This window comes from Entelurus aequoreus, linkage group LG04 (genome assembly GCF_033978785.1).
Source record: "Entelurus aequoreus isolate RoL-2023_Sb linkage group LG04, RoL_Eaeq_v1.1, whole genome shotgun sequence".
NCBI lineage: Eukaryota > Metazoa > Chordata > Actinopteri > Syngnathiformes > Syngnathidae > Entelurus > Entelurus aequoreus.
Window position 1 is genome coordinate 38567486 of NC_084734.1, and position 27699 is coordinate 38595184.

Consider the following 27699-nt stretch of genomic DNA (forward strand, 5'->3'; position numbering starts at 1 on the left):
GAATGTGATTAGATCTACCTAATAAAGCAGCAGATAACGGGTACAGTGTCACCTGTGTGCCGTTAGGGGGCGATGTAAGCCGTCCTTGCTACTACGGTAACATGGCCGACTGATGTTAGCACATTGTGAATTTCAGCCTCAGCAAGGGCTTGTATTCCATCTGCTAAGCGTAAATGCAGTAGCTGCTTGTCGTCCAAAACAAAGGATGCTGGTGTTGGGGACTATTTGATCGGAAAGCACGATAGGTCAGCATGCCGGCTTGCGGACTCGAACCCACATGTTCGGATCCGAGCATGGAGGACTCCGTACGCGGGTGATCAGCCTTTGCCACCAAAATACAGCCTTTCACGACCTACCTGGTAAGCTCTTTAACCCTTTTGCTATTGCTACCAGTACTATTTCGTCATTTTTAAATGTATGTACTTTTTAGAAGTACGAGTTGTTTCATAGTGAGCCAGGGCGCCACATTCTACTTAGCAACTTAGCATTAGCCGTGTGCTAGCATGAGCGATGACATGGCCGTGGAGGAAGTGTAACTTTTAAGCACAAATACAAATGTCACTAGCTTGTGTTTACTGTTTGAAACATTGCCGACCGAAGAGGCGTATCGCTCTTACTATTATTTGTTTTACCTTGCCTCTTTTAGACCACTGTCTCAACAAGAGGACGTACGGACGCGTAGAATTGTCAGATAGCTCAACGATGTTTGGCTTGTTCGCCCGAACATATGACGAAGCAATATCCCCTTGACCTTAGTGTGGCTAATTCAAAGTTATGCTCAAAACAAACTTTTGGTCTGCGTAAAACGAATAACAAAGAAAGCTATTTCATTTATTAAAGGTGACTGTAATTGACCGCTGGGACTGAGAGTGTCAAATACATTCACGGGCCACAACATTAGGTACACTGGTACTATTCACACTAGCACTTGCCGCTGCATCTAAAGTTTGGCCACAGACTCAACATCCATCCTTCCATTTTCCTACCGCTTGTCCCACTCTGGGTTGCGGGGGGTGCTGGAGCCTATTCCCAGCTGCACCCGGGCGGAACGCATGGTACACCCTGGACAAGTCGATCGCCACTATTAGAAAATTTTTTAAATATCATACCGTAAAGTTGTTGCCCACTGCAGACTACAACCACAATAATACAGTTATTTTTCATTATAGTCATTGTTATATTTGTAAACGCAAAGACGACGTAAATTTGTTACCATTGTCAACTCATTGTCCATCCATCCATCCATCGCTTGTCCCTTACGGGGTCGCGGGGGGTGCTAGAGGCTATCTTAGCTGCACCCGGGCAAAAGGTATGGTGCACCCTGGACAAGTCGCCACTATTAGAAACATTTTTCAATATGTAAATGGGTTATACTTGTATACTTTTCTACCTTCAAGGTACTCAAAGCACTTTGACACTATTTCCACATTCACAAACTGATGGCAGGAGCTGCCATGCAAGGCGCTAACTACAACGCATCAGGAGCAAGGGTGAAGTGTCTTGCTCAAGGACACAACAGACGTGACTAGGTTGGTAGGAGCTGGGGATCGAACCAGGTACCCTCAGGTTGCTGGCACAGCCACTCTCCCAACTGCGCCACACCGTAAGATGTTGACCACTGCAAACTATAACTACAATAATACAGTTATTGTTAATTATAGTCATTGTTATCTTTGTAAAAGCAAAGACGACGTAAATGTGTTACCATTTTCAACTCTTTGTCCATCCATCCATCAATTTTCTTCCGCTTGTCCCTTACGGGGTCGCGGGGGGTGCTGGATCCTATCCTAGCTGCACCCGGGCGGAAGGCATGGTACGCCCTGGACAAGTCGCCACTGTTAGAAATTTTTTTCAAAATCATACCGTAAAGTTGTTGACCACTGCAAACTACAACAACAATAATATAGTATTGTTAATTATAGTCATTGTTATTTTTTTAAACGCAAAGACGACGTAAATTTGTTACCATTTTCAACTCCATCCATTTTCTACCGCTTGGAGCTGTAGCCTATCTCAGCTGCATTCGGGTGGAAGGCGGGGTACACCCTGGACAAGTCGCCACCTCATCACAGGGCCAACAAAGATAGACAAAATTCACACTCACATTCACACACTAGGGCCAATTGAGAGTTGTCAATCAACATATTTTTGGGGGTGGGAGGATGTCGGAGTACCCGGAGGGAACCCACACAGTCCCGGGGAAAACATGCAAACTCCACACAGAAATAGCCCGAGCCCGGGGATCGAACCCAGGACCTTTGTATTGTGAGGCACACGCACTAACCCCTGTGGCACCATGTTGCCTCATTTTCAACTCATTGTGTCATAATAAATGATGCCTTTAATGACAGGACGGGGTTTGTTTCAGGCCAGGTAAAGCATCTAGTGTAAAAAACAAGTGTTACCTATAAATGGTAAAGGACAAAACCAGTTAAACATAATATTTTATTGCATGTGTTTCTCACCTGTTTTCAGAGCAGCATCAGAGCCAATGTGAGAAGAAACATGTTGTACACATGTGGAGACATCTGAGAAGATCATGAAGGAAACCCCGCCGGTAGATGCTGATGACCCTAAGCAAGGTTGACCACCTTTAGCACAATTCACCGCCGTAGCAATCAACACCAAAGTGCAAACTGTATTTTAGTCTCACTTTTGTAGCAAATTTGAAGGTGATTAAAATGACGACAGCACTTATCTCGCAGGTGGAAAGACGCCATCGACGTCCTTGTTTGATTTAACACCCAGCTCGAGAGGTCGCCAACGCAGGAAAAACCCCAGATTTTTAGACTACGACACCAGTGATATCTACGAAAATGAAGCGCAAAGTGAAAAAGAGATTTCTGCTACAAAGAGTCTGGAAAAGAAGGCGACTCCCAAAAAGCGAGGACGACCGAGGAAGGTCCAGCTGCCAAGCGTGGATGAACAAGCAGCGTCCGAATCGCCTCAAGTGCCGGAAGCAAAAAGGACTCCTTTAAACAATACTCCAGCTACAGCAAATGATTGCGCCTCTCCTGCACCGGGAGACCCTTTGGAGAATGGGACACCGAAGCCAAAGAGGAAGTACTTGAAGAAACAGCGAGTCGAGGTGGAACCAGTCGCACCCTCTCCACGTGAGAAGAGTCCAGAAGTACCTGAGGAGGAGGTACCGGAAGGGCGCTGCAAGAGGAGCGCTGCTAAAATGTGAGTCATGTGACACATGAACCTTCTGTAATACTAAAGTTTGCCTGGTCCGACAACAACCCTCTACAGCTCAGGGTTTCCCCTACATGTAAGTTCATCATCCCACCACCGCAAAATAAAAGGCGCATATATACAGTATGCCTATTATTTACGCACTATTGACTACAAAAATTCGGCCACTGAAAAAGTTCGATCAACAGACCAAGGCGTAGCACGCGCATCCGCTTTGCCCGCACCTTGGCTCCGGCGGTTGGCGGCTTGGGTGGTGGGGTGGCGGCTCCTCCAACGACAGCACGTGCACAGCCCTGCTTTGCACTCCAGCCTGACCCACACAGAACCTTAGAGCCAATCCTTGTCCCAAAGTTAGAGATCTGACTTGCCGACTTCAATGAGGGAGCATAGAATGAGTTATACTGCAGCCAAACTATACAAGCATTGGATAAATGCTTGGTTTTGTCCCGCCCACGGGCGCCAAGCGTCTCTGGAAGTGAATAATAAGTGGGCGTGGCCTCACTGGCCTGGACACCAGGCTTCTGCATGATGATTGGATGAACTGTTTGAGGCTAAATCCCTTTTTGGTTGACAGCAAAATATGTGAATCTGTGATCTTGAAAGATAAAACACTGCCAGAGCATTTTTGAAGTTTCATTACATTGTTCCTGTTGATAAAGAGGATTAAAAAAAAATTTAAATGACGCTTTCTTTGTAAAATCTAGCATCTTTATATATTTTGTACCTTTTGTTATTGGAGACTGTACTCATGTTTAGAGAGTAGCTGAAAATTACCTTCCCCTACATGAAAGACTAGCAGCCGCCACTGGCTTGTGTTACATTGTACAATAATACGATTAAGATTAAAGTACCAATGATTGTCACACACACACTAGATGTGGTGAAATTTGTCCTCTGCATTTGTCCCATCCCCTTGGGGAGCAGTGGGCAGCAGCGGCGACAATTGATATAAGATAATTTGTTCATACTATTTACTAATAACTGAGATTTGTTTTTAAATGTAAGTATATTTTTTTAGCCTTTTTAAAAAAAATATATGCATCATTCACGATTGTGCAAATTACACAATGACATCATATTGACCACGCCCCCATCACAACGTCTATTGGAAAGCAGGGCGAAACCTTGCAGCTGCAAACTGGTTGCGGACTGAAATAATGGCACCGACATATGAAATTAAATCCATTCTATTTTTGTTTCCTCTAGTATAGGCCTTACTTTGGACACCTTTACCTGATCTATGGCTAATGTTTTGTTACAATCTGTCAGGGCGATGAAGTTCCTGCATGCGATGGCTCAAGACATCAGTCACTCGACTGAAGGTCCTAAAGCCAGCGATGACTCCATTACCAAAACACCAGAACAAGCGACAGAGAACAGAAGTTCTAAAGAGAAAAAAGGTACTAGGTAAAACTTTATGGAAATGTTAGACTTTGTGTTTTGACATAAACAACACTTTTTCAATGTTAATGTCCTCTCACATCACATACATCAAGTACGCAGAGGTTGGAAGAGAAAGCACTCCGATAGCGATGCCGCAGAGGACGCCGACTTTGTTCCAGATGTGGAAGAAGAGGAAGTGGAAAATGCTGAGGAAGACGATGAAGAGTCAACAGACTCTGATTTTAACTACAAGAGCTGCCACAGCGTCAGTCTGTTCTCATTGAAATTAGAAGCACTGAGATTGAGCAGCCAAATAAACTATTTTCTCCTGCAGGCTTCAAACACCAAACTGGGGAAGAATTCAGCCACCATCATAATGAACCCCATCTGGGATGCCTTTGACACATACAAGTCATTGTAAATTGTAGAAAAACATATATATTGTCCTCATATTCTTACCTTAAGAAGGAAACGGTCATATAAAAAAAAGTGTTTTTTTTCTTGTAGCCGTGAGGAAAACCTCAGCAGCTGGATTTTTCCGGAGTGGATGCCCTCCTCCAGTGCTTGGCACCAGGTGTCCCAAAGGTGCTTCATTAGAACTTTAACCTCAACAGTAGCCTTGTTGTTGTTATTAGATGATTGAAATAAATGTCACCATAGACTAATTTATATAAATGACAGTTAACGTTTGTGTGTGTCTTTTGTGCAGTGAACTGGAGACATATCTACCTCAGGAACTTCTTTCAGCAGCTTTCAAAGTGTCGAGGGAATCTTACGCAGAGGAGACACCTCTGCGTAGACTCAAAAGGTCAGAATTAATTGAAAAAGTCGACACTAATGCTAAAAAAGGTTCCTTTTATATCTATAAAAAATGTGTGTTTTAGCGTAATCCCTCTAACTGGGTTTTGTGTTGTATCTAAATATTTTATTCATTTTTCCTCAGGTTCGAGGCACTACCTTCTCACCAGGACCGTTGGGACATGCACCTGAATGCGGGCGGGCCAGTGTGGGCCATGGAGTGGTGCCCGACCCCCGATGGGGCTGTGGCCTCCCAGTACTTGGCTGTGGCCTGCTACAGAAACATGGACGACCAGCACTACCTCCACAAAACCTACTCTGGACCGGCCTTGGTGCAGCTGTGGGACCTGGGCTTGCTTGAGTATGACAGCAGGTGACCATTATGATTAATTGTAGTCAACTCTATAGAAAAACAGCCAATAACTTTGTGTTCCTTTCATGTGCACCCCCCACAGGCCGGTCTCACAGCCGCGCCTGGCCTACGGCATGGTCCTGGACAAAGGTTTCATATGGCATCTAAAGTGGTGTCCAGCAGGAGGATGGGAGATGCCCTCCAAAAGGAAACAGGTAACAGTACTGAATGAATATGTATTGGAATATGTAATACTGTATATGAATATGTTCATGTTGTCAAACTCCTGAAGGCTCCTCTACTGCCCAGACTTGGTCTTCTGGCAGTAGCCACCTCCACTGCTGTGGTCACCATCTACAGTCTGCCTCATCCTGATGCACTGAACCCCAGCTGGAATCTTTCAGACTCTGGTAAGACCACTTGGAAACACTTTTTCCATAGCAAATCATGGAAACGGACAACATCTGTTTTAGTGTCTAACCTTCATTAAAGGTGACCTATAGTGATATAAAACACTTCCTTAGCTTTCCAGATTACAATCAAAACTACGCCCAACCCATCATAATTTATATTTTAAAAATGTACACTGTTAAAGGCCTACTGAAACCCACTACTACCGACCATGCAGTCTGATAGTTTATACATCAATGATGAAATCTTAACATTCCAACACATGCCAATACGGCCGGGTTAACTTATAAAGTGCAATTTTAAATTTCCCGCTAAACTTCCGGTTGAAAACGTCTATGTATGATGACGTATGCGCGTGACGTCAATCGTTGAAACGGAAGTATTCGGACTCCATTGAATCCAATACAAAAAGCTCCGTTTTCATCTCAAAATTCCACAGTATTCTGGACATCTGTGTTGGTGAATCTTTTGCAATTTGTTTAATGAACAATGAAGACTGCAAAGAAGAAAGCTGTAGGTGGGATCGGTGTATTAGCGGCTGGCTCCAGCAACACAAGCAGGATGACTTTGACTTGGATAGCAGACGCGCTATCCGACGCTAGCCGCCAACCGCACGGATGATCGGGTGAAGTCCTTCGTCGCACCGTCGATCGCTGTAACGCAGGTGAGCACAGGTGTTGAGCAGATGAGGGCTGGCTGGCGTAGGTGGATAGGTAATATTTTTAGCATAGCTCTGTGAGGTCTCGTTGCTAAGTTAGCTTCAATGGCGTCGTTAGCAACAGCATGGTTAAGCTTCGCCAGGCTGGAAAACATTATCCGTGTATTTACAGGTCCATGGTTTAATAGTATTGTTGATTTTCTGTCTATCCTTCCAGTCAGGGGCTTATTTCTTTTGTTTCTATATGCAGTTAAGCCCGATGCTATCACGTTAGCTCCGTAGCTAAAGTGTTTCGCCGATGTATTGTCGTGGAGATATAAGTCACTGTGAATGTCCATTTCGCGTTCTCGACTCTCATTTTCAAGAGGATATAGTATCCGAGGTGGTTTAAAATACAAATCCACAATAGAAAAGGAGAGAGTGTGGAATCCAATGAGCCAGCTTGTACCTAAGTTACGGTCAGAGCGAAAAAAGATACGTCCTGCACTGCACTCTAGTCCTTCACTCTCACGTTCCTCATCCACGAATCTTTCATCCTGGCTCAAATTAATGGGGAAATCGTTGCTGTCTCAGTCCGAATCGCTCTCACTGCATTGAAAACAATGGGGAAATGTGAGGAGCCTTTCAACCTGTGACGTCACGCTACTTTTATCAACGACCAAAAGTTGCGAACTTTATCGTCGATGTTCTCTACTAAATCCTTTCAGCAAAAATATAGCAATATCGCGAAATGATCAAGTATGACACATAGAATCTGCTATCCCCGTTTGAATAAAAAAAAATCATTTCAGTAGGCCTTTAACTTGCATATTTTGAAGTCGTGATCGCAATTTTCTTCCCAGACATAGTCGAAAATAAACTTAATAAACAGTATATAGATTCACTCATTCACAACATTAGGTAAGAAGCTGCTTAAAGCAGCATTGAAGGGGAACTGCACTTCTTTTGGAATTTTGCCTATGACTCACAATCCCTATGTGAGACAAGAACAAATGGTTTTCTCTTTTTTTGCATTTTAATTTGTAGTAAACGGCTAACAATGCAGATAGACTTAGACTTAGACTTAGACTTAGAAAATCTTTATTGTCCCCGTGGGGCAATTTGGTTTGCAGCAGTAGTCATTAAAAACAAGGTTCAACAGTAAAATACAAGGTGCAACAGTAAAAACGAAGTTCAACAGTAAAATTAAGGTACAACAGTAAAACAAGGTACAAAAAATAAAATACATACAACATACAAACCATCATGAAAGCATTGAGCTAAAAACTAAAAACATTTGTAACACAATAAAAACTGATCATCACACGTCGCTTCCTACTAAAGTGACTGCATAGCAGCTAAGCTTGTTTAAGAAGCTCATTTATAAAGGAAACAGCTGAGGGAACAAAGGATCTTATGTATCTGTTGTTTTTGGCCTTTCTATTAGTAGGGGCGTACCTGCATCCTGAGGGTAAGAGTCTAAACTCTTTGCCTTCTGGATGACTCTGGCCTGATAGATCTGGTTCAGGGGGTTCAAGGTAGTGCCTATGGTCTTTTGGCACACCTTGATTACACCACCCAATCTATTTTTATTAGCCACACTGAGGTTACCAAACCAGGAAGTGATGGAATATGTTAAAATAGATTCTATACAAGATGAATAGAACATCCTCATCAGTGTCCTATCAACCTGAAAGCCCCTCAGTCTCCTCAAGAAAAACAGCCTCTGATTGGCCTTCTTACAAATACGGTCAGTGTTGGCATCAAAGGTCAATTTATTGTCTAAAATTGTGCCTAGATACTTGTAATCACGGACTATCTCAACAGCAGAGCCATTAATGAGAATAGGTGCTTTGGCAGGGGAATCACGGCGAAAGTCAATGTACATCTCCTTCGTTTTATCGCCATTAAGCTCCAGGTATGAATCATCGCACCATTTTACGAAGTTCTCCAGAACAGGACCGTGGTCTAACTCTTTGTCCTGCAGGAGGCTGACTATGAGAGAGTCGTCGGCAAACTTAATAATGTACCTTGACTGAAGTGTGCTCTGACAGTCATTTGTATACAGTACAAACAGCAGGGGGGACAGGACCCGTCCCTGGGGTGATCCTGTGGAGCATAAGCGAACATCAGACAGTGTACTATTAACACGGGTCCTCTGTGATCTTGAGGTGAGAAAGTCCACTAGCCAGCATATAGTACCAAAGTCAACATTGGACAGATTCAGCAGTCTACGAGCCAGAATGTGTGGCTGCATGCAGTCAAACGCAGATGAAAAATCCACAAAGCATAAGCGTGCATGTGTTTTATTTCCATCTAGATGCCCAACAACAAGGTGTAGTAATGTTGTTATGGCATCATCCACACCTTTCCTGGGCTGATAAGCAAACTGTAGTGGGTCAATTGCATCCTGGGTCATGACCACTAAACTCTGCTTCACTATTTTCTCGAAGCTTTTCATCACCAGGGAGGTCAATGCCACAGGGCGGTAGTCATTCAGCCCCCTTGGTGATGGGACCTTTGCAACAGGTACGACAAGGGACTCTTTCCATAATTTGGGGACACAGTTCTGTGATAAAGACAGTTGGAAAATGTGAGAAAAAAGCCACATAAAAACAGTCCACATTCTTTAAGTAGTTTACCACTAATGCAGTCAGGCCCCTGGCTTTTCCTCACATTTGTCTGCTCAAATGTTCTCCAGACATCCATTTCATTAATCTGAATCTGACTGCTCACAGGGGCACCTCTGAATTTAGATAGTTCATTACTGAAATCATGAGAATCAAATCTCAAATAGAACTGGTTTAACTCCTCTGCTAGTACAGAATCAGGCTTGTGGGGCTTAGACAGACCTTTTTTGAAGTCTTGCATTCCGACCATGGACTTAATTCCCCTCCAAGCAGAGCGTGAACTACCATTTTTTAGTTCCTCCTCTACCTTATCTTTATACTGTAGCTTGGCCATTTTCATCTCTTTTTTGACCAGCTTGTGAGCTTCTCTTTGTTTTCCAATATCACCCTGATAAAAAGCCAACTTTTTCAAGTTTAAGGAATTTTTAAGGGATTTGCTAACCCATGGCTTATTATTTGGGTATGCTTTAATTATCTTCCTAGGGATAATCATTTCCTCACAAAATTTAATATAACTTGTCACCGTATCACTCAGATCGTTCAAGTCCTTACAAGAGTCTTTAAAAACATCCCAATTGGTGCTGTCATAGCAACCATTTAGTTCACGAATAGAGCCTTCGGTCCACACAGCCACCTCCTTGCACTCCACTTTTCCTTTCTTGAGGGCCGGTTTATACACAGGGGCCAGAATGATGCTGTTGTGATCAGATGAGCCTAATGGTGCTAGTCCGTAGGATTTGTAAGCGCCTTTTATGGTGCCATAGCACAGGTCCAGAATTTTTCCATGCTTAGTTGGGCAGGTTACATACTGGTAAAAGTGACCTAGGGACTTCTTAAGGCTACATGAATTAAAATCCCCCAATAGAAAATGGGGGATTCGATCTAAAGCTATGTTCACACTGCATGATCGGATGTCCAAATCAGATTTTTTTGTCGAATCCGTTCTTTTTATAGGCCGTTCACATTACACAATTAAATGCGATTTCTAACGTGAATGCAATCTGACCCGCATGCAGACATGACGTCGCACGCACGTGTTTACAGAAGTAAAAATGACTTCAGCTCCAGTCGGTTACAGTACTGGCGCATTTGTGGCAATTTCAAGGATTTTGTGCAATCAAAGACAACGTTTTCTGAACCAAATTATTGCGCATAGAAGATTAGAACGGAAGAGGACAAGTATTTTGTCTCTGGCATTTTTACGGGTTAATTTGCTTCGATATCTGCTTGAAGAGCGTGGGCGAGTAGTCGGAGACAGGAGTGGTGGAAGTTTCACATAAGTTCCGAAAATATTTTATTTTCATCTCTTTTCTGATCCTTTCCATTTATTTTATAACCATCTATTTTGGCGAAAAATTATGACGCTTCTCATTTTTTGATGACGTTCTGGTCAGATGAATGCGACTGGAGCGCAGGAGCGTTGACAATGAGGATGGATCGCATATATATCTATTTCCACATACGAAAAAGGCCTGGGTCGGATATGAAACGTTAGAAATTGCACTGTGAAAATATCCGATACAGGTCGCATTTGGGCAAAAAAATCTGAATTGACCTGCAGTGTGAACAATGCCTAATTCGCCTATAAAGCCCTCTGAAAAACCTCCAACAACGTTGATGTAAATATATATGTAATGTAGCAACATGCACATTCCTAATAACATGCATTACGGCCACACATTAATTTTACAGACTCATCCCAAAGCTCACTATTTGCTTGAACAACTACTTCTAGTCTTGGGAGATATCATGGGAGCCAACGACAACTACTTTGGGACAAACAAGGATTCAGAACCTTATATTGTTGATCGTGGGTATGTAGGGGATGAGCTACAAGTTTTAAAAGCTGAGGGATAAGCAGACCAAGCTCTAAACACTAAGCATCATGTAGCAGTATTGCTGAGTGCTAAACAAGAAATACAAACTACGAACATAAAACAATCACTTACTGTACAATGTCTGCTCTCAAGGCTTGTTTTCCGTTAACTTTAGATCAACAGTGTCAAATTCATTTTTTTAGGGCCACATGTAACAGTGAATATATTAGAATATAAACGCATAAAAAATAGCCTTGTTACACAATTTGCAAAAGCAACTGTTTTTGATTATTTATATTTTTTACTAACAGATTAACTTGCTTTGAAATTATAAGTCAAGATGACAAGCAGATATTTAAATATTTATTTTTGATAACCAACCGGCTCTTTGTGTCAATATCTGCATTAGCTACGTTACCTCTCTGTGATCAAGGCGCTGTTAAAAGTATATCCTCTGTATTCGCTCCCTATTCTAACAAAATTGCTAATACCTGAGTAATATGTAGGTCACAACATGTAAATGGAGTATTGTTGGCTGTTTTTGAATGTTTTTAGAGGGCTTTAAGGGCAGAATAGATGACTCCCCTTAGCTACATAGTTAGCCGCGCAGTATGAGCCGAGTATTACAAATTAGAATGCATTAAAAAAAGAAAAACATGTGTTCTTGTCTCACATAAGGACTGTGAATAATAGGCAAAACGAAAAAAAGTGCAGTTCCCCTTAAATGTCACTGCATGTTGCACGATTAGATGAAAATAATACTAGGACTGCAAATAACGATTGTTTTGATAGTCGATTAGTCAAGGATTATCTTAACGATTAGTCAACTAATCAGATACAGCGTACACATATTTATGGCTCAAATTTTTCCATTGACTTCTAAATGCAGCTTAAGTCATTTTAGGCATGTGCTTACGAACAACAAATATGACTAATTCATTCATAAATATTTATTTTTACTGTAACTGTGCTGCTTATTCAGCTATTACAAAAATTTAAATGACTAATAAAATGTTGTCCATTTAAAAGAAAGGAAAGGCAAAGTGATAAAAACAATTAACCTTGTTTATGTATTTAAAAACAGTTAAAATTGCAGCAATGATGACAAACAACAAAACACAAAATCTAACTTCCTCAAAAAGAAAAGCATTTTGTGATTATTTAAAAAGCTGTATACTGGTATTTACCATTGATTAACTATTGGCAGATTTAGCACTGTAATAAACTCAGTGTGTATAACTCTATCTTCGATTAATTATTAAAATGTTGGCTATATAAGAGATTGTATGTTTAATCTTATGATACCTTCGCATTGGCGCTGTCATGCCAAATTTTTTCCCTCTACAAAAACCTTCCCTCCTGCATTTACTTCCGTGGTCATGTTTCCTCTTACATCATTGACAGCGATCGATAGCACTTCGGCTTTGACTGCCCGTCGCTGGAAGGATACTTCGTCTTTGACAGCTGCTGGAATCTAAAGAAATCGATTATTGTTTTTTTTTTTGTACAGGCGCGAAACAGGACAGTCGCGTGCAGGTTAAGGACCCCCGGCAACTTTGTGATTTTATTGGACACAGCCCCGGAAGTAAATGGGGAAGGGAAGGTTTTTGTAGAGGGAAGAAATTTGGCATGACAGCGCCTGTCAGTCTCTCTCTGTGTGTGTTTGTGTTCATGCGCGGTTCACGCGTGAAAAAGTGCCTTTTTTGACGGCTTTGCAAGTAGACTCAATGTGTAGAATTCTATATTAGATTAATTCTTAAAATGTTGGCTATTTAATAGATTGTATGTTTAATCTTATGATATCTCTGCATTGGTCAGTCTCTCTTTTTGTGTGTGTGCGTGCGTGCGCTTGTTAAAGTGCCTTTTTTTCGGCATTGCAAATTGACGCTGCTTTAAAACGTACTTGTAATGATGGAGACAAAGTTTAGCTGGCTGACTTTGGCTAAAAAAAATTTCACACAACTTTGTCTCACTCTCATTAGCTAGCTACCAAGGTAAAAGCTAACACTCTTACCGAGGTTGAGACCGCATCCTCCCTCTAAATGTCCGACATCATGTCTACGCTTTAAATGCTCGCGTATCACAGATATACTGCTATAAAAACAAGGTCCACTTTGCAAAATGAGCAAGGTATTCATGTTTTTAACAAGAATAAGAGGAAATATCCTTAAACTTTACATGTAGTTTACAGTGCGGACCGCTTCCGCCCGGAAAAACACGAGTGATGACGTCATAACTATTGTCGACAAATATAATTGTCTGCGACAAATTCTATTGTCGACCATGTCGACTAATCGTTGCAGCCCTAAATAATACTTTATCTTACTATTTATTTTGTGATTCCTCATAGCCTGATGGCTCTAACTGAGAGTTTGACTTAATGTTCAAATAAGTACGTCCACCTTGCTCTGACGTCACAACGTAGCCAGACTGCAAAACCCCCTGAACTGAGGCATCCAAAGTCTTTGCAAGCTCATGACAAATTGCATAAACTTTATAATTTTACACTTAAGCATTGTTTACCATGAGTATCCAACTTTGTAACAACATTTTTAAGTAAAAAGTAACTAGATTAATATTAGGTCCCCTTTAATTGTACAGATATTGTAAGCTTGTTATCTGTCATACATCTATTGGCCAGGAGAGGGCACTGTTTGCCAAATTTAAAGGATTCTGCAGTAAATAAATGATAAATGGGTTATACTTGTATAGCGCTTTTCTACTTTCAAGGTACTCAAAGCGCTTTGACAGTATTTCCACATTCACCCATTCACACACACATTCACACACTGATGGCGGGAGCTGCCATGCAAGGCGCTAACCAGCAGCCATCAGGAGCAAGGGTGAAGTGTCTTGCCCAAGGACACAACAGACGTGACTAGGATGGTAGAAGGTGGGGATTGAACCCCAGTAACCAGCAACACTCCGATTGCTGGCACGGCCACTCTACCAACTTCGCCACGCCATGAGTAAGAATCACTTGCTCATGGACATATTTCACAGAGGAATAACATAACCCTTCCAATCCCCTCAGAGGGTTTGGTGTTAGGCGTATATTAATTCTCAAGTGTATCATCTCCTTGCAAATGATAGTAAATGCACAAAGCACATAATCACACACAAGCACCACCATCAAATGTCCGGAACGTTCAATGTCTGGAACGTTCAATTAAATGACCTCACGTGTGTGCTCGGGGCAGGATGGTTGGGGGCGGAAAGCTGTTTGGTAACAGTGACAATATTTATCTTGTGCACTCGCTCAGCGTGGCGTGCGTGGTGACAATATGGATGGTGGAGCCTCTGGTGCTGTCCGCTCCTCACGATCAACTCCACTCCTTTGACTTGGCTGATAGAAAAGTGTATGATGAGATGAATGACTCATGGGCCTCATCCATCTCACATACACACACACACACATCCTGTTAGGGCTGCAAATATATGTGTGTCACAGACAATCTGATGAAACAACTCAGCATGCATCCTGTTTGTAGTATCCCGTGTCGTATGCAGGCTACATGCATCTAGCATACATGCCACGTATTCACCGTAAAATTAGTGTTTTAGAAGTGCTGCGGTTGTATGTGAAATAAAACGCAGTCTGTTGTGCCACAAGATTCTCTACACCACATTTGTCTTACTTCTAGATTTAAACAAAGAAGCAGTGGGATATAAAAAGCCTTATAAATTCTAACACTTCACTTATTTTTCCCCTCCCCTTTGCACCTAGTGCGCCATGGCCTTTAGTTTCTAGTTTATATCCGAGGAGCGGGTCATTGAGAAACTCCATCAGCTCGCCGCATCCAAGCATAGCCTCAAGTTATTAGGAAGACGCTTCAAAAACACTCAGCTGCAGGAAGAACATTAAGCTCTGTTTTATGGTGGGTTAATACGGTGGGCTGTTTTTAAACCTCAAGATATATCAGACATTGATATGATAGCCAGTTGTGCAATTTGTTCTTCAGACACAACAGCAGAAAGGTGCTAACATGGCCATGGCCCAAAGGTTCCCTCGAGGTAATCCAAAACTCCACCAAAAAGCAGTGCAGAATTCACAAAAGTGCCACCTCTTGCTGCACTGTCCCATAGTGGCCTGAACCAAAAGGCAAAAAACACATGAAAACAAGAGGGAAATATCAAGAACACACAAGTGCACAGAGCTCCCACAACCAGCAGCCACTACAGTGGTGTCACATGAATGCACCACCAAGACTGTTGGACGCAGTCTGTAAAACTTGGCTCTCCAGTTCAGTGGTGGCTCAAGATTCAACGGTGCCTTGTGCAAGACCCCCTTTTATTTGGGCAGCCGGTCTGAATTCATCACAGTAGTAAACTCCAACACTTTGGCATTAGGGTGTCTTGCTCAAGGGGGTAAGGAACCTGTGTCCTTTTGTTCATAGGCTGCATTCTTAATCACACCTTCAACCCCATACCAGTCATTATTAATTGGGCTCATTCTTCAAAGTTCTTTTAAAGCAGACAGGATGACATTTGACTGGTCTTGTCTGATCGTTTGAAGGGTCGAGGGTGAAGTGAGAGATGGTTAAATACCCACATTCCCTCTCCCCCTCCACTCCACTGACATGGCACGCTGTTTGCGTCAGATAAATGATAGTGTCTCTTGAATGAATGAACAAGCGTGAACGAGAGGTTAGAGGACGGATGTGTCTATGATGTAGATGAAGAAAGTTGGGAGTGGGCGTTTAAAAAGACAAAAGATTTGAGTGTAAATTACACGTCCATCAGACAAGGATCTATAATTGAAATGACAAAGAAGATGCATCGCACGGCCAGTTGTTAGCGCTGGAAGCTGTGAATTTTACACCGCTTGGCTTCCTATTTTGTCTATCATGCTGGACTAGTGCTCTGTGAAACACAATTTTTGGTTTGTTTTCAATGAAACAAGTTGTATAAACTCTGACTTAAAGCTTTCTTTGTCAGACTAAAATATGATCACTGAGCTTGTTGTTTTATTTCAAAAGGAGATTATGAAGAATATAAAGAATGTTTAGGGTAAAAGTTGCATTGGTTGGTTCCTGCTTGTCTTGTAGTACCACTTTGTGTCTCAAGGGACTCAAGCAGAAAACATACCTGCATAGAGTAAAATTTGATGTGAGATCTGACGTGGTACTTGGAGGTGACATTTAGCTTATTAGTCTCCATGTGTTTATGGCATTGACCGGATCTGGTTGTTGAATAAACACAGGGTCGTTGGTTCGAATCCTGCTTCCTCCATCCTTGTTCTACTACTGATGTGAGATAATTGTATAAGTAGAGGACACTTCTCTGTATGTACAGTATTTGCAATAAATACAGTTTTATCATTTTTACACCAACCTAGAACATAGGACAGCAACATTACGCTACATTTAAGCTCACTAAATGTTGTTCATGTGTGTCACTTCCCAGGTGACAGCAGCCAGTGTGGAGCCATTTACAAGGTGAGTCTTTGATCTTTTTAACGTTTGTGCTAATCTTCAAGCGAATGTTTGCTCACATGCTGTCTCTCTGCAGCCTGATCCTGTTCTTACCCTCAAGCTGGGCTCCTTGAAGTCGCTCCGTCTTGAGCAGAGCGGACAGGTTCTGTCCATGGACTGGCTGCCTGTTCAGCCACATGACGTCATCGCTGTTGGGTTCTACGATGGTAAGATCTGCTTATTCTTGTCTTAGCGTTATTTGTGCGTTTGTCTTCGGCGTAACACGTTTGGGTCTTTTTCCTCTGAAGGTATTGTGGGTCTGTGGGATCTGAACACAAAGTCGCCATTGTTACGTGTTCAGGCGTCACATGACTCTCTGACCCTGCTGCCGTTCAAATGTTTCCTGGCTCACGACCATGCCGTGCGCGCTCTGGTTTTCTGTCCTGCCAATAGGTAGTCGTCTATGAATAAGTCACAAAAAAGAAAGGAAAGATGACCAATTTTAAAGTAACACTTGCTATTTTCCATCTTAATCTGAAGACATCTTTTAGCGTCTGCGGGGGAGGACCGCTTTTTGAAGACGTGGGACCTAACAAGGCCTTATGGGCCAGTCACGGTCCAGAAACGATCTGTGCCCAGTGAAGTCTACTGGCCCTTGAATGCAACTGGACTTTTTTGGGCCGAGGACAACGCTTTTGTATCGTAAGGCACACACACACACACATAGTGTTACAGAGAACACACGCTATAATGCAAGCTACACACATTACAGAAGAATAATAAGTTATGGTAACTTTGTCTTCTGCAGAACCTTCTCTCAAGGAGTACATTACTATGACCACAAAATGTGCTCCTACTTTGCAATCCCCAGGATGATCACGATGTGGGTGAGTCTGTTATTTATTTTCAGCTTCCTAGTTCTTTAAAAGGCCCCTCTAACACTGACAACTTTAGCACTTATTTCATTGTTGTGGACCTAAAAAGGATGTCTACAGGTTACATTATCCCCAAAATAGACGCTAGTGATTTTAGGCTTGTTTTCTAACCAGTTTGAGCACATTTCGTCTGTGGGCAGGCCTGCATCAGCCTGCTGACGTTACCTACAGAAGACTGTAGGCAATTTCATATTTAGTAGTAGGGATGCTCAAAAAAATCTACTCGCATCGAAATCATGATTTTTATTTAGTCCAATTCTAAATTGATTATTAATTTTCGAGAATTGATTTAGAAATGTATACCGTATATATGTGACCGAATGTGTGTATTTATGTGTGTGTTAGGGTTGTTAACGATAAACTGATGCTTTCCGTCTCTCTTTATTTCACAAAATGCATCTTTCTCGTACAACATACTCAATCTCCGTGTCTTGCTCTCTATTCTGGCAACGTTCAAAACAATCTTTCAACTCCACAAGACACCACTTCCCATCCTTTTCTCCCCAGTCAAGTCATTGGCTAGAACAGTGGTCCCCAACCACCGGGCCGCGGCCCGGTACCGGTCCGTGGATCGATTGGTACCGGGCCGCACAAGAAATTAAAAAAATAAATAAATAAATTTTAAAAAAGGTTTTTATTTATTTATTAAATCAACATAAAAAACACAACATACACTTACAATTAGTGCACCAACCCAAAAAACCTCCCTCCCCCATTTACACTCATTCACACTCATTCGCACAAAAGGGTTGTTTCTTTCTGTTATTAATATTTCTGGTTCCTACATTATATATCAATATAGATCAATACAGTCAGCAGGGATACAGTCCGTAAGCACACATGATTGTATTTTTTTATGACAAAAAAAAAAAAAATACCATACAGCCCCCACGCCCCCGGTCCGTGGGACACATTTTTAAGCATTGACCGATCCGCAGTTACAAAAAGGTTGGGGACCACTGGGCTAGAACACTTGGCCGTCTATGATGACGCTGGCTTGATTTGTGGATAACAAAGATATTTGACATGTGACATGTGTTTGCCCTTTTTGCGCCTTCCATCATTTTCAGTAGACTGCATTGTAAAACGATTACCCCCCCCCCCCCTTCCACTAATGCGACATTTTCAGCAGACTGCATTGCAAAACGATTACTCTCTTCCTCTCATGCGAGATCCACCCAGGAATGGGGCCATATTAATCCCTTCCCTACAGTATTTATTTATCCTCTATCATGAGGAGGACTGTATTCACAGGAAGGAATGCTTATGCTCTTGTGTGGTGTAAAAAAATAATGTGTCCATCAACAAATGTTAACCATAGAATCGAATCGTTCATTCACCGTTTTGAATCTTATTGAATCGTTCATAAACTAAATCGTATCGTTCATACACAAAATCAAATCGCATCGAATCATTCTGTTTTCTAATTTTAAAAAAATGTCTGCATCATAACCCATGTATCAAGATGCAAATCAAATGATCCTTCATAAAGAGATTTGTATCCCTTGTATGTATGTATTACAGTTGTACAAAATACTAAAGTACTGTGGAATTAGTGAATTGAAAAAGGTATTTATACTGCCTTTAAAAAATACCGGTAATTTTTTTTCATGCAATGACGGCCGATGCGCAAGTTAGCCAACGGACATGCACACACAGCACTTGTAAGCAGACACAGCTTGAAGACAGAAGCGGTAGAATGGACATATTTTGGCTTTAAAACTAACGACGAAAGGTCAAGCTATAAACACTGAAGCGCGGCTGTGCTGTTGGTGCTTTAAAACAGCTAGCTAGCTATGCTAACGTCCGTCCACAGTTTTAGCTACTTCTAAATCCCTAATCTTTGCCTCCATGGCGACAAATAAACTATGTTTCTTACGAGTATCATCCCGACAGGACGAGGAATAGCTTCATGCTTCAATCAATACACACCCTAGGAGTAGGGTTGCCAACTCTCTGAAAAAAGAATAAGGGACACCTTGCAGGGCTGGTCGACCTAATTTTATTGGGCTTTTTTTATTTGCGTAAAATCAGAATCAGAATTAGAAATACTTTATTAATCCCCGAGGGGAAATTAAGATTTAAAAGGAGTTTTATATTATCCACAAAGGTTTAATGGAGGCAACTGGACTCTTCTTCCACCCATCCATTTTCTACCGCTTGTCCCTTTTGGGGTTACAGGGGGTGCTGGATCCTATCTCAGCTGCATCCGGGCGGTAGGTGGGGTACACCCTGGACAAGTCGCCACCTCATCGCAGACAACATTTACATTCGCACACTAGGGCCAATTTAGTGTTGCCAATCAACCTATCCCTAAGTGCATGTCTTTGGAGGTGGGAGGAACCCACACAGTCACGGGGAGAACATGCAAACTCCAGACAGAAAGATATTGAGCCCAGGATCGGACCCAGGTCCTTCGTATTGTGAGGCAAATGCACTAACCCATGTGCCGCCGTGCTTGTTGAAGATAATTCAGAATTGCTTCCATTCAACCTTTGTGGATTATATGACAATTTACACACATATTTTCCTACTATTTGACTCCAACCAGAATTGAATTAGATGCACAGGTTTTGGATTCATATGAATACATGGGAAACAAATTGTTCAATTTTTTTTTTTCCTGTAAAATTACTAATTAAAATTCATTAAAATAATGATTTTTGTCTTAAATAGATGTATTTCCTGCTTAACTGAAAACAGAATATATTCCGTTTGCAACTTTATGATAGCGCAGATCTCCAACTTTCATCACTATGAGAACTACTCTGACAAAAAGAGATGTGAGATATTTGTTTTATTGCGTTGACTTGCGGGGCAGCACGGTGGAACAGGGATTAGTGCTGATGCCTCACAATATGAAGTTCCTGAGTTCAATTCCCGGGGGTCTGGGTTTTTCTGTGTGGAGTTTGCATGTTCTCCCCGTGACTGCATGGATTCCCTCCAGGTACCCCAGCTTCCTCCCACCTCCAAAGACATGCACCTGGGGATAGGTTGATTGGCAACACTAAATTGGCCCCAGTGTGCTTATTGCAACCATAGACCGCAGAACACTTCTATTTTAACTTTTATACACTTACTTTAGTTATCTACTGACAAGATACCTGCTTGGTGCGTGTTTGCTGCTGTAGCAAAACTGCTGTGTCAAAACTGGCGTGTGATGTCACATTTGACCTTTTTCCTCTAACTTTACAGGGTCCACCAACCCCGGAACATGAATACAAAACAATCGGGTCTGTTGGCCACTTACTTAATAAAAATACGGGAGAAAGTGCGTCACTTGACACCTCTGTACAGAACGATTTTGTGTCTAAATACAGCAAGATTTCTTTTTTCAAGCAATGGTTGGCAACCCTACGGAGGAGGCTACAATAGCTAACAGCAAGCTAGCGCTTTTGAATGTAAACAAATGGGTTGATCTATACAAATATTGACTGGAATGATACCCAGTACAAGAGCCGTATCTAGTCGATACTACAATGATTACATCAATATTTTTTATTATCACAAATTCTTTTGTCTTTTTAAAAAAATGTTATTGATTTTAAACTCTGAAAGTAAGTCTTTTGACACAGGGGGACTTTAAGTATGACCAATATATGACCCTACTACTTGGTATTGGATCCAAACCCAAATATGTAGTATCACCCAAAACATAGGTCTAGGAAAAATAAGGGCTTATTACATTTTAACAAAAGTGTGCATAAAACTATCCATCCATCCATTTCCTACCGCTTTTCCCACATAATTTTGACTAAACAAAAATGACACAATGACAGTGTCTTACTGTAGTCAGCAGCCCAATTAAGAGCCTTTGTAACCTATTTGCTTACTTACTACTAAAAGAAGAAGCTGTCTAGTATTTTAAATATGGTTTTAATGCCAAAATTGTCCTTTGATTGCAATAAGAAACGTGTGTTTAATAGATCATCAGATTTTCTGTTAAAATAAAGCTAATAATAAAATGAAGTATCGAAATACATCGGTATCAGTGTAACCGGTGGTCTTTTCCTCTGCGTTGTGTGGCTTTTATGGAACACGACCGACACCATGGATTGCTCAGCTGCACTATACTGATAATACACAGAATACAATTGTTGTCAATAACTTTTTGCCATCGTCGAGTCCCTACACAAATATAATACAGAACAAGAAAGTGAACTTAAGTTCTTAACATGACAATACATTTTCTGTCGTCGCATGGACGCCTACCTCTCCCGTTACCGTAGACAAAAGGGAAGTTGGAAGGTGTGTCCAACGCATATAAAAAGACAGGTGTCTCAGTATATATTGCAGTAGGAGGGACAACGAGACAATGGTTCCACATTGACAAAACATTGAACAATATTCAGGTATTTACATGTAACTTACACATTTTGTGTAATTATAACAATAATAAAGCATTATAAAATACATTATTTACAAGACATAATTGACCCTGTTACATCAGTACCAAAATATTGAAGGACAACCCTAATATGTATCTGTGTATGAGTGCATGCGTGCGTGCACATGTACACATATATACGCAGGCACGCACAGTACACACACACATGTGTACTGTGCCTGCTAATGTGTCGACACGCACGCACGCCCAAACCCAGGCACGCACACTTATATGTATAGACACATATACTGTATGTACACATAAACATACATCCAGAAAATATTCACAGCACTTTACATTTTATGTTGCAGCCTTATTACAAAATTAAATAAATTAATTTTTGTCCTCAAAATTCTACAGACATTTTAAATTTATGACAATGTAAAAAAGATAATTTTTTAGAACGTTTTGGAAATGTATTAGAAGTAAAAAAAAAAAAAAAGAAATTACATGTACATAAGTATTCCCAGCTCAAAAGTGAGATCAGGGGCATCTTGTTTCAACTGATCATCCTTGAGATGTTCCTACAGCTTAATTGGAGTCCACCTGTGATCAATTTAGTTGATTGGACATTATTTGGAAAAACACACACCTGTCTATATATAAGGTCCCACACTTGGAACCACCAGGTTTCTTCTTAGAGTTGGACAGCCGTTCAAACTAAGCGATCGGGGGAGAAGGCAGTCACTAGTCAGGGAGGTGACCAAGACCCTGGTAGTCACTTTGTCAGAGCTACAGCATTCCTCTGTGGCGAGAGGAGAACCTCCCAGAAGGACAACCATCTCCGCAGCAATCCACCAATCAGGCCTGTATGGTAGAGTGGCCAGATGAAATCCAGTCCTTTTGTAAAAGTTTGCGAACATGCACCTGAAAGACACTCAGACTATAAAGAACAAATTGTTCTGGTCTGATGAGACAAAGACTCTTTGGCGTGAATGCCAGGCATCATTTTTCGAGGAAACCATGCACCGCTCATCACCAGGCCATTACCATCCCTACAGTGAAGCACGGTGGTAGCAGCATCATGCTGTGGTGATTTTTTTCATCAGCAGTAACTGGGAGACTAGTCTGTATAGAGCAGGGGTCGGCAACCTTTACCACTCAAAGAGCCATTTTGACCCGTTTCACAAATTAAAGAAAACAATGGGAGCCACAAAACTCTTTTGAAATTTAAAATGAAATAACACTGCATATAAAGTTTTTTTTGCTTTGTGCTATGTATAAACTATTATGGGTTACATTTATGAAATCAATGAACGACTGCAGAGAAAATAAAATAAAATTTCTGCATGCAACAAAACGTTTTTAACTCCGAAAAAGACGTCGGGTTGAAGGTTAAGTAAAATACTTAGTCTATTTAAGTTCTCATTGTAGTAATAAAAAAACAAAACGCCGAACTTAAATTATCCACTGGCTGAGAACCAAAAAGGCCGTCCTCTCTCTCTCTGTGCCGCCATCCTTTTACTGGCACCGTGCAGTCAGCTGCCAACCTGAATAATAAAATGTATATTTCACTGAACAATTAAAAAATGTGAATATATGCAAAATTATAGGAAATTAAAATATTATCATACTTGGTCAATGGGATTTCTGCTCCTGAACCGCAGCGCACAGCGTCTCCACATCAGGGCTGTATGACGTCACCTTTATCTTCACACAGGATTGTAAGCTCTCATCTGTGAGGCTTGTGCAATGTTCATACTTGCCAACCCTCCCTCCAGACTCGAATCTGGTTGACATCTCTGCCCAAATATTGGTGTACCAAGCTTGTGGGATCATATTCAAAAAAACCTTGAGGCTATAATTTCAGGCAAAGGTGCATCGACAAAGGTTAGAGCAAAGGCTGTAAATACTTATGTACATGTGATTTCTGAGATCCATCTATCCATTTTCTACCGCTTGTCCCTTTTGGGGTCGCGGGGGGTGCTGGAGCCTATCTCAGCTGCATTCGGGCGGAAGGCGGGGTACCCCCCGGGCAAGTTGCCACCTCATCACAGGGCCAACAGAGATAGACAGACAACATTCACACACTAGGGCCAATTTTTAGTGTTGCCAATCAACCTATCTCCAGGTGCAAGTTTTTGGAGGTGGGAGGAAGCCGGAGTACCCGGAGGGAACTCACGCAGTCACGGGGAGAACATGCAAACTCCACACAGAAAGATCCCGAGGCCGGGATTGAACTCAGGACTACTCAGGACCTTCGTATTGTGAGGCACATACACTCATATCTCCCTGTGCCACCGGGAGATATTTTTTAAATTTGCAAAAATTTCTAAAACAAACACCCCAAAAAAACACAATATTTCACATTGTCATTATGAGGTATTGTGTGTAGAATTTTCAGAGACAAAAATGTATTTATTCTATTTTGAAATAAGGCTTTAACATAACAAAATTTGGAAAAAGTGAAGCGCTGTGAACATTTTCCGGATACACTGTGCGCGCGCGTGTGTGTGTGTGTGTGTGTGTGTGTATGTATTTATCTAAAGAGACAAAATTTTGGTCATCTGGATGCTATGGGTCCTTTAATCTTTAATGTACCCCTCATGAGGTGCACAATCATTGTGCTTGTACTACTGCACAGTGTCATACTGAGAGCTGTTTTTCATTTTTTGGTTATTCAACTATATAACCTGTATCCCAGCTATTACAAAAAAGAGGGTTGAGTCAATCAAAAGTTACTGTCATTAACTCTGTGAATGCAGAACAATTGTTTTTAGTGTAATGTCTGGACGCTAATGGTTATTTTATTTTCCTGTTCACTTGCAGTCCATCTCTTACTCTGATTGGCTGAACAGTGTGGTAACATCGGACGTGCTGGGTGAGGTCATTTGTGCCGCGTTGCCTCCAATTAGTATCGCTATTCACTACCCAAAACGGCCGGTTGAGAGAAGATTTGTAAGTTTCGGCCCTGTTTGGCGTTTTAGGATTTGAAAAATAACAATAATCAGCATTTAGAAACAAACAGTCTGTCTGTGTCCTCCATGTCCTCAGCCCATCTACTTCACCACGGCGGAGCCTCACGAGGACACTGGAAAGAAGCAGGATGGGCCGGCGGATGCTGGCTGTGAGGAGGAGGAGGATGAGGAAGTGGAGGGAGAAAAAGGCAGAAAGGTCAACGTTCCTCATCTACAGCCTGAGACGTACAAAGAGGCTGAAAGGAAGTACTACCTTCATTACACTGACAACAACATGGTGGGTACTGGAGATTCTTCACTTCTTAAAGAGAGACCATTTTTCATTTCACAGTCTTCAAGACAAAATGGAAGAGGTGTGTCCGTTATTTATACACACGTACCCAGAAATACACATCACATTAAGATACACATGTCACGGGGCTGGAAATGGTTCTTTAAAAATTTAATAAGTTTATAACCTGCTTGACCAACGTTCAATATGTGCAAAAATGCCTTTTAATGGCAAGTCAATGTCATTCTTCACCCTAGAGAAAAAAATTCAACTTATCACATAAAGACAATCGGGCGTTTTTTGTTCGGATTTTCCCCCTTCCAACCTAAAGCAGCAAACGCCTGATAAGCTTATCTGACGTTTTATAAGATTGTCTGATTAAATTGTCCTGTAGTTTGAGCATACTTGCCAACCCTCCCGAATTTTCCGGGAGACTCCCGAATTTCAGTGCCTCTCCGGAAAATCTCCCGGGTCAACCATTCTCCCGAATGTCTCCCGATTTCCAGCCGGACAACTATATTGGGGGCGTGTGCCTTTAGCGTCGTCTCTCTATTATACATGTCTCCGTTATCCATAAGTTTATCTATAACCCATAAAGTAGGCAGGCACGGAGCTATTTCTCAGCGTGTGTTTATTCCAGCCGGCACGTTAATACACTGACACACAACATCCGGATTCCCATCATGCATTGCTTCAAAACTACGGCAAGTAGTAATGTCCAAAATTTCCAGCCGGACAAACAATATTGGGGACGTGCCTTAAAGGCACTGCCTTTAGCGTCCTCTCACCTGAAAAGGAGACTATTATATATGTCTGTGTTTTCATTACTGTGTACAGTAATATATATATATATATATATATATATATATATATACAGTGGGGCAAAAAAGTATTTAGTCAGCCACCCATTGACAATCAATGGGTGGCTGACTAAATACTTTTTTGCCCCACTGTATATATATATATATATATATATATATATATATATATATATATATATATATATATATATATATATATATATATATATATATATATATATATATAAAAGACTATAAAAATGGGACCCATAACCTCCCTGCTTGGCACTCAGCAACAAAGGGTTGGAGTTGGGGGTTAAATCACCAAAATGATTCCCGGGCGCGGCGCCGCTGCTGCCCACTGCTCCCCAAGGGGATGGGACAAATGCAGAGGACAAATTTCACCACATCTAAGTGACAATCATTGGTACTTTAATCTTAATCTTTAATATACATACACATATATATATATATATATATATATATTTATATATATATATATATATATACATACAGTATATATATATATATATATATATATACTGTATATATATATAAGAAATACTTTAATTTCAGTGAATTCTAGCTATAAATATACTCCTCCCCCCTTAACCCCGGCCCCGTCCCGCCCCCCCCGACCCTGCCCACCCCCCACCCCCTTAATCTCCCGAATTCGGAGGTCTCAAGGTTGGCAAGTATGAGTCTGAGGTGTGTTAAGAGTGAATTTGTCCCTTTAATCTGCTCCAAAAGGGGTCTGGGGTGACAATCGTAATAATAAACGTGTTCAATATACACGACCAAAACTCTTCATGTCTGTGGGGAATGCCGATGCCACACCGAGTCATCGCAGAATGAATCGTGACATGGTACAGGAAGTATAGCCACACAAGAAGCAAGCTGACTGAGCGAGGACCAGGGAAGCCAGTGTTAACAATCTGTCAACATATTACATAAACTGCTTTGACACAATTAACCATCAAAGCAGTAGGCCTACGACGCAGCTGTTACCTTTAATTAAAATAAAAAAAAACACCTCAAGCTCACTCAGTACATTATAAAGTTTTTACGCTGTCTCCACAATTGTTTCCAGTCCTTTCTTTTTTGAAGTTTGGTATTTTTCTGTCAATATTAGTCCCAAGACCATTACCATTCCTTCCTCCTATGTCCTCTTCCATGTTGCCTGTCTTTGTGTTTTCCGGTTGTTGCTCGGTGGTTGCTAAGTATTTTCTTCAATTTTACATCACACGGTGGTCGTTATGTGCGTGGTGTGCTGTTCAGACATGATTGGAGCACACCATACACATAAAGATCAAAACTGCTCAATGCCTGATTTTCATATTTGTGTGTTAAGTTAAGTTAAAGTTAATGTACCAATGATTGTCACACACACTAGGTGTGGTAGACAAGCGGTAGAAATGGATGGATGGGTGGAAAATTAGACTGTGTAATGATGTTACATTTTAGGGACACCTTATTTATTATATACAATGACTTGTGAATGTACTTGAATCCTGCTGGAGAAGCCCAGGGGTAGTAGTGCTACCAAACTCTTTAGCGCACAGGTATCAAACTCAAGGCCCGGGGGCCAAATCTGGCCCCCCAAATTATTTTATGTGGCCCGCGAAAGCCTGGAAATATTATGCGTTAATAAAATGCTTAATATTTTCTTACTAAATATATATGTTCTTTCCCTTTTGACATTAAAAATCATGTACTGCATGCAATTGCATATCTTTTAAAATTCACTATTA

At 41.3% G+C, this 27699-nt stretch overlaps 1 protein-coding gene across 5 annotated transcripts in view; it reads left to right on the forward strand.

Annotated features, from left to right (window-relative positions):
- LOC133648580 (general transcription factor 3C polypeptide 2-like) overlaps window positions 1-27699 on the forward strand; it is a 32055-nt gene that overhangs the window by 1198 nt on the left and 3158 nt on the right. The window contains exons 1-18 of one of the 5 annotated variants that reach the window (XM_062044809.1): window positions 65-359; window positions 2476-2582; window positions 2706-3183; window positions 4465-4595; window positions 4692-4843; window positions 4913-4995; window positions 5086-5163; window positions 5288-5386; window positions 5522-5749; window positions 5832-5943; window positions 6021-6138; window positions 16630-16661; window positions 16735-16864; window positions 16946-17090; window positions 17178-17339; window positions 17446-17524; window positions 24729-24857; window positions 24954-25154. In XM_062044809.1, the coding sequence (XP_061900793.1) occupies window positions 2540-2582; window positions 2706-3183; window positions 4465-4595; window positions 4692-4843; window positions 4913-4995; window positions 5086-5163; window positions 5288-5386; window positions 5522-5749; window positions 5832-5943; window positions 6021-6138; window positions 16630-16661; window positions 16735-16864; window positions 16946-17090; window positions 17178-17339; window positions 17446-17524; window positions 24729-24857; window positions 24954-25154 (2400 nt within the window). In that variant the 5' untranslated portion in view covers window positions 65-359; window positions 2476-2539. Of the gene's footprint in view, window positions 1-64; window positions 360-2475; window positions 2583-2705; window positions 3184-4464; window positions 4596-4688; window positions 4844-4912; window positions 4996-5085; window positions 5164-5287; window positions 5387-5521; window positions 5750-5831; window positions 5944-6020; window positions 6139-16629; window positions 16662-16734; window positions 16865-16945; window positions 17091-17177; window positions 17340-17445; window positions 17525-24728; window positions 24858-24953; window positions 25155-27699 lie in introns of those variants that run through there. The other 4 variants (XM_062044811.1, XM_062044813.1, XM_062044812.1 and 1 more) reach the window with 4 other exon arrangements.